The 12,070-nt window shown below is 37.0% G+C and overlaps 1 protein-coding gene across 1 annotated transcript in view; it reads right to left on the bottom strand.

Moving 5' to 3' along the window:
* The window catches only part of GABRB3 (gamma-aminobutyric acid type A receptor beta3 subunit), a 105,653-nt gene that overhangs the window by 13,843 nt on the left and 79,740 nt on the right, over positions 1-12,070 (bottom strand). Inside the window, exons 7-8 of the mRNA XM_026034263.1 lie at positions 6,461-6,613; positions 1,445-1,689 (exon numbers count right to left, since the gene is read on the bottom strand). Of these exons, the coding sequence (XP_025890048.1) occupies positions 1,445-1,689; positions 6,461-6,613 (398 nt within the window). The remainder of the gene's footprint in view (positions 1-1,444; positions 1,690-6,460; positions 6,614-12,070) is intronic.

Here is a 12,070-nt window from a genome sequence, read left to right as displayed (position 1 = left end):
TGCATTACCTGCTTGCAGCAAAAATCTCTATTGCTTTCAGTGGTGATATTCTCTTTTTCCATCTGCTTTTTTATTATTATAATTATCTGTTTTTCAAAGAAAGAGAATTCATTCTTCTTGCTAGCATAGTCCTAAGGAGTGCAGCCAACTGTGATGAGATTCTGGTTTCATAATTCAGTGGACAAAAATGAGTTTATTGGTTCAAAATAGATTTCACAGAGATGAGCTCTCAACAATCAGGCATAGCTCTGTGTAACACTTGCTATATAGGAGCCAGTACATTAGAATAATAAAATACAGTTTGCAATTATTTCTGTGACATTTCTGTTTAATAAAACAGATAGGAGTTTTATCACTGTGAACTCTTTTAATTTACAGATGACAGAAAAAAAACAGTCTTGCACCACAGAACTGAATTGAAAGATCTAATTGGAACCATTTTAGCCACCAAAAAAAATATTTTTCAATCGAAATTGACATGGTTTGCTAACATCATATTGTGTCAGTTATCCTCTTTTTTGTTTGTTTGTTTGTTTTTTCTTTATTTCCAAAAGGGAAAAAATGTGCTGCATTAACTCATACTCAAAGTCAGGCAATATGCTGGATTTTAATCAGCACTGACCACTTTGCTTCAGAAATCACACAGAATCATAGAATGGTTGAGGTTGGAAGGGACCTCTAGAGATCATCTAGTCCAACCCCCCTGCTCCAGCAGGGACACCAAGAGCACGGGGCACAGGGCGGCATCCATAACCTCCCTGGGCAGCCTGTTCCAGGGCTCTATCACCCTCACAGGAAAGAAGTTCTTCCTTACATGGAGATAAAACTTCCTGTGATTCAATTTGTACCCAAAACTTTACCTTAAACTAAACCAAATGACATGTCTGGAAAAATCTATACTGGTTCTAAGGTAGATAATGAAGAAGTTACTGGAGCAATCTGAAAGTTTCTCTAGAAATTATAATATTCTGCTGGCTTTCCACAGCAGCAGATGACAGTGCTACACAGAGTGGTTCAGCTGTGCAGGCCAATTAACTAGCAAGCTAGAACTAATCTCCATTCTAAATACATCTGCTCTAAGAGAAGGGAGAAATGTATGCTCAGATCCAGGATTCCCTCATGCAGGTACTTAGACCAAATCATGATGAAATTAGATTAGATTTAGTCAAATAAATGGTTTTGTAGATCTAGGCTTTTATTTTCAAGCTAGCTGCACTCCACTTTCTTCTTATTAGTTTCTTGTCATGCAAATCATGATCACTTAGTTTTCTGCATGCCTAAATATATTCTTCTATTTAGATTCTTAGATAAAAAATGCTAAAGTTTGCCTACAAAAAAAAAGTAGTTTGCATTATTTTTTATGCCTGATTTTTCTGTTTCTTTCATACAATTACATTTTTAATAGGAAGAAAAGAAAGATCACATATAGATTAAAGAATCCTACCCGGTTGCCTTCAAATTTTGAGCGATCGTTGTTTGACTTCGCTGTTTTTTCTGCAAGTTTCTTCTGCCTTTGAGGGCCTTTTCCGAAGAAAATGTAGTTGACAAAGGCGTATTCAAGTAAGGCCAAGAAGACAAATACAAAGCAGCCCATAAGATACATGTCAATGGCTTTAACATATGGAATTTTAGGCAAAGTTTCTCTCAGGTGAGTGTTGATTGTTGTCATAGTCAGCACAGTTGTAATTCCTAGACAAAGAAAKAAAAGAATGTGTATCTCACAAACCTAAACAGAACAGAGAATCACAGAATCCTTAAAGTTGGAAGGGTCCTTTAGAGATCATCTAGTCCAATCCTCCTGCATACGCAGAGTCACCTAGAGCACGTGGCACAGGATTACATCCAGTCGCTCTTGGCAACCTGGTCCGGGGCTCTGTCACCCGCACTGTCAGAAATTTTTCCTTAAGTTCCTGTGAAATTTTGGATGCTTCAGTTTGTGGCTCTTTCCTCTTGTCCTATCAGTGGCCACAATTGAAAAGAGGCCGGCCTCATCCTCCTCACTCTCTCCCTTGAGATGTTTATGTACACTTATCGGATCCCCCCTCAGCCTTCTCTTCTTTAGGGTGAATATGCTTCAGTTTGGTTTTCCTTTTTGGCAAACTTCCCTTGTCAGTGTGCAGAAGTTTAAAAATTTGTGAAAGAAGTCTCTCAAGTGCGTCTCATGGCAAGTGAAAGCAAACTTAAAGCTTGATGCATTATTCTATAATATTATAATATTTTATAACATTTTTTCCACATGATCTGTGAGATAAGCAACAATGGGGCACAGCATCAATTCAGTGAGTTAACATATCTTCACTGAAGCAAGTCTAGCTGTACTGAGCATCTGCTCCATGAACACCAAACTGATCTCAGATAGGAAAGCAAATAGACTGAAAAGCACTAAAAAGGTGCTTGCAGCACCGTGGCTCTCCATCACATGATGGAGAGAAATTTTTAGGAAGTAATAAAATTGATAAGGAGACTAGATAGATAAAGCCATGTGAACATATTAAGGGAGAGCGTTTGCAAAGCCTTGGCAAGAGACTCCTGTCATCCCATTTGAAATTTCTAACAGTATAATAGCAGGTTAAAGTTATTTTGTCTATAGTAGATGGAGAAAGATAGGCACTTCTCTCGCGCAGGTCATGCCATACAATTTAAACTCTTATTTCAGGATAAGACAATATATTCTCTTCACAAAAGGGGACTAATTTTTAGATAGCTAAAAAGAGGTGAAGTGAGCAATGAGGAGAACAGCAGAACAGCAAAACAGCAGAACAATGAGCAGAACAGCATTTTTAGAGTGTCCACTGGACACTAACAAAATTCCCAGAAGACCTATTAGGTACGTGAAATCCTCATTTATTTACCTAGGAACAGACATAGCATTTCAACATATATAACAGAACTCTGATTTTGAAAAGTAGTAAAAAAGCAAATTTATTATTAGTCTGCTTGAATGCACAATAAACTGCAGGGTATCTCTGCTGGAAATTTTATGGGAATCACAAATCACAGAAGGCTGAAAACACTGATTTGTAGACTAATTCTGCATTCAAAAAAGAGGCAAGCCATTCTAATGGATCTGCTTCCACAACTATTTTCTTTGATTCCATAATTATACAGTCAGTTTCTAAGCAGAGAGCAAAACGCAAGCAGAACAAAAATTAAGAACAAAAAAAATCTGGCATATTAGAAAGCATAGCTCCTTTTACTTGAAGACAGAAATAAAGACACTATAACTCAAAATCCATCTGTTTGTGTAAACAGTGTCACTCCAGGGAAGAGCAGTAGCAGCCTAGGAGTGTCTATAAGAGAGATTTTGTATAGTTAGCAGGTCAAGGTCATCAGGTTTTCAATTCTTTTCCTATAAACTGTTAAACAAGTGTCTGCTGATGTCTGATGTTTCATAGCTTGAAATACAGTAGAGTCACATACAGCACAAGCTTCTTTAAAAAAAACATGGATTGTGTATAATCCACCCAACTGCAGTAAAACGAGGAGTATAACCGACATGTGAGAGTCACATTAGATTTATTTTTACCTAAAGAAACTTCGACAAGCTCTCTTGAAAACCTCCCTGCCAGCACAGAGAAAAAGGGCGAGAAGGTTGCGGGACTACATCTGATATTACCACACATTTGCATCCCATGAGCTTTCTCTAGCCTGAATTATTTTCTTTCACAGCAGGATTCCTGCTATTGCTTCCTGTAAGGGATTCCAAGAAAAATAAAATGGACTCCTGTATCAGAAATACACAGATTTATCTGTTAACACACTTCTGGTATCTCATTATCATCCCACAGATGCTTAAAGACTTGATCTGCCAAGGGATCTGCCAAGGGATCTGCTGGACTGGTGAAACTTGAATTCTGAAAATAATTCCCTACACTTTATTTGGGAGAGTCCAGTGGCTCTTTGGGTAAAACACTAAATATAATAGCATCTATCACTAGCCAAAAGGAGAGATACTCCCTGGGAGATCAGGAGATCCTGAGTTACTTACTACAGGCACACGCCACACCTATGGAGAGATGAGTATGTCCCTTCTAAAGATCATGAATTTCTTTTAAAGCACAGCTGGAGGAGAAGCAGGTATCATTTACCTATCATATAAAAACAGGATAATCTTGTGACTACAGCCCTCCTTAAGAATGGTAGTAGCACAAGATTATTTTTCTCCTTACTCATAGGACTGAATTTAGGAACCTCAAGAACCAAGTATAAAAAAAAGATCTCACAATTCTGAGCACTGGTGCCCCATAATTGAAGGGACTGAATATTTCTCTTGACATCAGCTTCGATTTGTATTGTCTATAGCACAAAGCATTCGAATGAACTGTCCTCTGTTCCAAGCCTGGGTTTCTTTGCTGAAGGAACTACTTGGTTCACTCGAGGCTGGAGCACAGATAATATGTGTGCATCCAGGGACCATAGGCTGGAGCAAAACATGGAATTGAATGGGTCAGAATCAGGCTTTCAGGGAATGCAGGCTTTCTGTGGAGGTTGAGTAAGGCTTGTCTCCACGTCTATGAGGACTGCACCAGGAATCCTTCTTCTAACAAATACCTAGACCAGCAGGCCTTACTCTTCTCTGTACTGAGCTTTCCAGAGCCAGGTGTGTCCAATGATGCAACACTGCCTTTATGCTTTGATACAATTTCCTACTAGTTTCAGTCTCATAAAACTGTCTATACAAAGAGCATAGGATTAGACCTGTCATACAGAACTTTCTAATACCAATATGAAACAATACAAGGCACTGTTTTCTCACAAGAATCTATTATATATATTTTCTTCCCCTCAAAAAAAGGACTTTCTATGAACTGGAAATAGAACATCTGGCATCTTGAAAATTCTTCAAAGGCACTGACCGACTTTTTTTGTCTAGTATCTGTGTTATCACAGTAAGGCACTTGATGAACCAGTAACTGTTGTGCAAGACGGAAATAGGTCACATTAGATAGTCCTGTTCCTTAAATAAAGGAAAAAATACCAAAAAAAAAAAAAAAAAAAGTGATACTGTTGTAGGAGGGTGCAGAGTGTCACCAGGTTTGTTTTTTTCTAACTACCTCTGTTCACTGCAGTTCTGGTCAGCATTTAAAATCTAGATGCTAGCAGATGATTCTGAAGTGTTCCCTTCACCTCTGTCATCCTATAAGAGACCATAATGTTTCTGGGGTGGATCTTTGCTATCAGTAGTTCATTTATGAACATATCTGAGTTGACTGGATTCTATATCTCACCTTCCAATATACTGCTACATATCTTCAATCTGCTGAACATGCATTAGCTGTTGTGTGGCAATGCCATATTGTATGGCATGTACTACGCACATACACATCAGCTAACCCTACAGAATTACTGTAAAAACTGCAGTTAATCTGCAATACTTTCAGTAACTCCAGCTTAGATATTAGGATGTAACATAATATTGCACATAGGTATAATTGTAGCTGCTCAGCCTGCTTTGGTATGTGGGAATCTATGGAGCTAAGGAGTACAGAGATAGGTAAATGTATGGGCACGGCTTGCAGTCTTGGTTTGCTGTGGTACATATGGGAAAAATAAGGGAACTAAAGAACATGCCTCTCTTTTTTTGCCTAATTCTTTTTTAAGAGAATAGAGCAGAGTCAGAAGTTWTTATACAGTATAGGTCTAGTGTCAGGTTTCAGGTAGGAAGATATGTCCTACTGGGAAACACTGGCTGGAGATCAGATTTGAGATTAGATGAGAAGCAGCAGTAGTCATAAGGATTATTTACAGATCTTCCTGGTCTATAACTATCCCTTACTATGCTTCTGTAACAGATGAAATATTTCCTACTGGATATTTTGAAGCTTCCTTCCTGTACGAAAAGGACACTTTGACCTGAAAAAGCYTGGGATTGATCATCAATTTGTGTTAAATCCATGTTTTTCTGCCATGGGGTAAAAGGCACTTAAAGCTGTCATAAAAATGCGCTCAGCACACTAGGCATTCTGAGAGTGAGATGGGATGTCATGGTCTGTAGCTGATGTGCTCCTGTGTCCTGATGTTCACAGCTAGCACAGAAGACCTTGAGGTCTGCTCCTGCCACTCTAAGTTACAACAGTCCCAATAACTTGAGCCAGAACCCCAGGTGGAGGCYTGGAGCCACATTTTTCTTTCCACACTGAGTTGGCCTAAAAGCCCATGCTCAAAACCTTGGAGTATGATTTTGGAGCTGGCRCCCTCATTGAAGATACTGACAACAGTATTAACTTTGATGAGAACGAGGTTGGAACCTGTATGAGCAGTTCACATCAGAGATTTAGTAGCAGCTATGTTCTTGTGAGTGGGGAGAACTCATCACTTTGGAGGCAATACTGAATGACATGATTTTGACGTAAATGATTTTGGAATATCAAAACACTGACATCATGTTGCACTGTTTAACAACTTCCAAAGGCTACATTCAGTCTGACATTTTAATGTCCCACTCATCCTTATCACATACCAAGGGCAACTCTTGCTGCTGATGCATCATAATTGATCCAGAATGACACCCATGATAAAATGGTGATCAGTATGGAGGGCATGTAGGTTTGAAGAATAAAGTATCCAATATTTCTCTTCAACCTGAAGCTCAGTGAGAGTCTTGGATAGGCACCTAAGGAAAGGGAGGGAAAACCAACGTTATTTATACTAATGAAAAGACATTTGCACATATTTGTCTTCAGTTTCAGTTTCAGAAATTAAAGCATGTGTATYTTGTTGGGTATTATGAAATCTGAAGAACAGCAGGGAAAACGCCTTCACTGAATTACTCCCTGGTATTAAAAGAAATCTTGCAGAGAATATAGTGATGTCCAAGCAATCTGAATTTGGGAAGAACAGAGGAAGTCATTCTAAATTATTGAACAGATGGGTGAATACTGGTTAATTTTTAAAAACACATGTCTAAGTCTCCATGTAAAAAGTTTATCCAAATTCACAATTTTTATGTATTTTATTTTGAGAATTAGTAAATTTCTAAATATTATATAATAAATATTATATGCATGTTTTTCCATTTACATAGAACAGTTATTCTTGACATGGTGATTTTTAATCACATTTGAACTATGAGAAATATGCTACATGAAGTGTTAAAAGTAAACTGCATTGAATCACAGTGAGAAAAAGCCTTCAATTCTCATTCAAAGTTGGTAACATAAATTAGAGCTGCACAGAATTTCTCTTTCAGAACTGTTTTAACCAAAAATAAGAAGCAGGTACATGAAATATTTCCAGATATATATAATTCATGAATTGTTTCCATTGAAGCAAATAGATAATTATAAAATTAATAAGCTCAACATCATTTTTTCCAAATATTTTTAAACATAATGAAGCTCCCACTCTAGATAGAAAATCATTTCCTATGTATTCTAATACAAGAAATTATAAGGTGTGATAGATTAGATTTATAAACAATTAATAATTTATAAATTTCATTTGAAAAATATTACATTCATATTTCTGCATAGGAGCATAAGAAATTACATACACATTAATATACACAAGAAAGATGGATGCCCTCAGGAGAAAGGAGGAGTAGAAAACTGCAGATTTCTCTTCATCATGTTCCCAATACTTTGGTATATTTTGGGTCATAYTGGTATATGCTGGGTCATGTGACAGCAAAAAATGCTAGTTTTTAGGCAACTATAACAGGAGCACTCAGGGAAGATCAAACCTTATGCAAAAACACTTGATTGTTGTATCAAACACATCTCAGAAGAACTATCACCAAAAATGTGAAGTATCTGGTAGATGAATTTGCTTGTTATTATTTCAATTAATAATATTTTCTCCAGAATTAAATGGAATTGTTTTTTAGTTTCACAAATAGATAAATATTGGCAGAGAAAAAGCAATATATTTCATTACAGAACCCTGACCACAGTCAACATAATTCTTGCAAAAGAATCATTCAGACTTTAGTTTGCTTCTAAGTAAACATCTTCATGTTCCGACTATATCATTGTCTCATTTTTAATGACAAACTGTTTCCTGGAAATCATGTCAGCTTCTTTGCTAACAGAGCTTAACTTTTTCATTGAGTTTTCTCATGAAACAGTTCCCACCACTTTGTGCCTGCAGACCGTATAAATGAAACAGGAAGACCTCCTGCCATGAAACACACTAAAAATTTAGCAGGCATGATCACCTCTTTGCAGTATGAGCTGTAGTGCATCATGCAGAAATCTTTATAAAACTCTGTTGAGGAAAACTACTTCATAAAATATACCACCAATGGAAAGGATTTTCTACAAATCTTTTACTTTCAAAAGCACTATCCAGATCTGGAGAATACCACTGATAGAAGTGATAACTGGAAATGCCCTCATGAAATATTGCTTCTTCAATAGTCTAAAGGATACATTCAAGAATATATGTCAGGTTCAATGGACTGATCACAGAATCAATGCTTCTTCTTTGGCTATTTCAGTACCACTGAACACGGAAGCACAGGGTTGTCTCAGGGAATGAAGAAAGAGATCATTTGGGTTCCAGCAAACTGGGAAGTCTGGTTCTCAGATGATTTCAGAATAATTTGGTCTTTGTATAGTTCAACCTGAAACTGAAACATGTACTGCTAGTCTTGTTTTTGTCAAGACAGTTCTACCTCCTGCTGCTTCCACACACACTGCCATAGTTTTCCATTACGTAGCAGTCCCGGGGACTATAGAAGTTTGTATTACTTTCATCTATATTACTTTTATGCCTTCACAGATGGTTTATGGGTCCTGCCTCCAGCCTGCCTTCCCTGCTGTCCTTTCTCATTTCCAGCACACACATGGCTCCGTGGATAAAAAATAAGACCTAAAAGAAGGAACACTCCCGTGAAGGCAGCTGATTTCCCCTCTTTATCTGGATGACTAAAGCTAAGTGAACTGGGTGGGTTTTCACCCATATGGATCAATGATTGCAAGTCTAGATCTTTATTTACCTAAGGAGGAATCATCACGTGTAATTGCTTTAATAAAAAAGGATTTCTTGGTGAGTACAACAATAACACTGTTCCTTGCTTTACTGTGCTTGGATAGTGACTTGTCAATTAAAGCTCTGTACATTTACAGATTAATTACCAGAAAATTCTAGCTGTTAACATTTCAGCAAAATACACTTTTTGCCTAAAGAACAGCGGTGCTGTTCAAAGGTAAGATCTTCTACCTTTCCCCTCACATCACATAACATGGGGATGACTTTGGGATAATTTAAATAGTACACAGATAGCAGAATTTGATCTTCAATATTTTAATCTAACCACAGGATTGAGAATGCAGACATGAAAACAAATACTTAATCAATAACTGAGCTGAAAATTATCCCTCCTTCATATGAATATAGCACTTGGTAAAAAGTAATTACTTGTTTCTGCTTCAATTTCATTAAAAGCTAGCAAGCTGAAATATCTAGCTCCAAGGCTAAATTGGTCTCTTGCTGTTTTATTCAAGTATAAACCCGCATAACAGAGTTGGTCAGTTACAGAATACTTATATTAATCTGCTCTTCTGGGAAAGTTCTTCAGCTAATTGCAAATGTACTTTACAGATTGATCTTTCAGAATATGCTAAATAATTAAATTTCAAACCTTTTAGGACTACCTTCCTCTTACAAACAAGTTGCTAATATGGCTGTAACTGCAATGAATCTTTTAAGATTTTAGGCTGTGTCTTCTATTTCCCCATTCCTGCTCAGCCGCTTAGGATTCCTGTTTATCTTTCAGGAGGGGGATTAAGATCAGAAATTTAAGCATTTAATTTCAAGTGTTTACATGGAGGTATTTACATATGGAAGATGTCTGGGCTCTCAGAATAAAYCATGGAGACGTAGATTTACAGTCAGCTGATTCTCAGGATTCTAAGGATGTGGTTCAATTACCTACACATAGCTGTGTAATGCCATTAGAGATGCCTTAGGAGATGCCTGAAGTCTAGGACGTAAATAATGCTAATTCAGTAATTAAAATTGACCCACTGGACTGGCACATAAGACACATGGCTCTAAGACTCTTTGGAATGACTGCCTAATTACTAAGCACGATGTGCCAAGAACCTCAAGTGGTACTAGATATATATGTAAAAGCAACTAGATAGTGTCCTAGGAGATATTCAGTTGATAAAATAGAGGTGTTCAAGAGCTGAATAGCTCTTTAGACTTCACTTACAGCACCGTTTTGATTAAAAGCCTGACTGATGAACAGGCATCTAGTACCATGTGAGATGTCTTAAGGTAGTCTGTATAGCCTTCAACTGCCATTAGGATAGCCAAAACAGATTTTTCTTTTCACAGCAATTTCATGGCAATTACTTTCTGTTTGTAGAGTACATTATTCCTGTGTTATTCTCTACGCAACATACATGGTGTCTTTTCTTCCTCATGGATTACATTTGTTAGACTTCCATTGATTCTTGCTATGTTTTCCTAGATTGTCTTTTTTTGGTCCACAGCTTCCTACTCAGCTGAGGCTTTAGCAGTGCAAGTCGGTCTACTTGTGGGATGTTTATTCTTAGACAAGATCATGTTAGTTCATGTTCACTCTGTAATCAACAATAACTCTTATATCTCTACACACAAAAATACTGTCTAACCATTTATTCCCCACCCTGAATTTGGAAAGGTACAATTAGCTGTATAGCTGTATCTTGCCCACCTTAGCTTTTATAGTCTTTTTTTTTTTTCCCTTTTTTTTCCCCCAGGTCCATTTTGCCCATTTATGAAGATCATTTTTGGCTCCAGTGCTAGGCTTCRGTATGCTTGCAGTTCCTCCAGAATTTTTGCCATCCCTCCCAGCTTTCTGTCATTAGCTATATTTTTTTTTTCATGCTTACCGCTTCTTCCTAGTAGTAACTATGGGAACAGATTTTTCCATTTGCATAAGTTACACAAGATTATACAGTACTGCTCCTTCATGGAGGATAGGAGAAATAACTACTACAAAAGCTGTTTATGGCATGACTCTGAGGACTTCTTCTGGTTTTATACAATCAAAGTGAAACTGTATCAAAATCTGAAATTTTCACCAGGATTTTGCAAGCAAAGAACTAATATCTTCCCTTGTAATAATCTCAAAGACCAGGAAGGAAAAAAAAAAAAAAAATGCCAGACTTATTTTCCACAAAATACAGAAACTGCTCCTAATTATGAGAAATATGAGAAAGAAGGTTCTTGAGAAGAATTGCAAAAGGACTCCGTTGGCTTTATCCATCAGATTGACTAGCATGTTTCAGATTTAGTATTAGACGCATTGTTTTGAGAAATATATGTGATGATTCCCTTGCATAGAAATGTATATCAAAAATTCATATTTTTATATGTTGTACCAAAACAACAGTAGGTGTAACATCCTGCCTTGAACAGTGACAAAACATATATGCTTAAAAAAATGATGCAAGAAACAAAGAGTAGTCTCTTCCCCATGACAGTCTCATCCTGGTTTCTAGTATTAAGCACAAGATCTTTTATTTCTCCAAAATTTTACTGGAAAGAACTGTTAGGATTCTAAGTATTTTGCTAGCCATATAAATGTCTTTCCCTAGTTTTGATGTGCTCTTCACTCTCTTTCGCTTCTGCTTCATAGTTCTTTGGCTTTTTTTTTTTTTCCCTGAATTTAACAGATGTCTCTCACCTTGAAATTATTACACTATTTCTTCACTGAGACATTTCATACTAAACTAAAAGGTGGCTTTGGACTGTCATCAAAACCTCCCAAATAGGCAGTTCTCTGTAATGTTGTGTTGTCCTAAAAGCTGGTCCACAAAATGCCTCCAGTGCTGTGGAGGACCCAGACTGCCAAAGGAGGGAAAAGTTGCAGAAGGAAGAGATAGGACATTAAAGTAGCTGTTTCTCCTTCTGTTAAAAAAAAATTAAAGAAGCTTCTATTCACAAAGATAACCAAAGATGGCAGCAGTTAGCAACACTCCTTATATTAATTTCACTCCCAGCAATATTTATATTTTGTTCTGAAATATAACTAGTATTCTATGTACTTTGAAACAGATGCCATGTCCAAGGAGTGGGTGAAGTGACACTTACAAACATAACAGAGCAGTGCTTCATTTCATTTGTTTGAGTGCTC

The sequence above is a fragment of the Nothoprocta perdicaria genome, unplaced genomic scaffold (genome assembly GCF_003342845.1).
Source record: "Nothoprocta perdicaria isolate Ctin4 unplaced genomic scaffold, notPer1 scaffold_140, whole genome shotgun sequence".
In the NCBI taxonomy this organism is placed as follows: domain Eukaryota; kingdom Metazoa; phylum Chordata; class Aves; order Tinamiformes; family Tinamidae; genus Nothoprocta; species Nothoprocta perdicaria.
The sequence above is the reverse complement of the archived record's forward strand: the minus strand, read 5'-3'. Positions and strand labels throughout refer to the sequence as shown.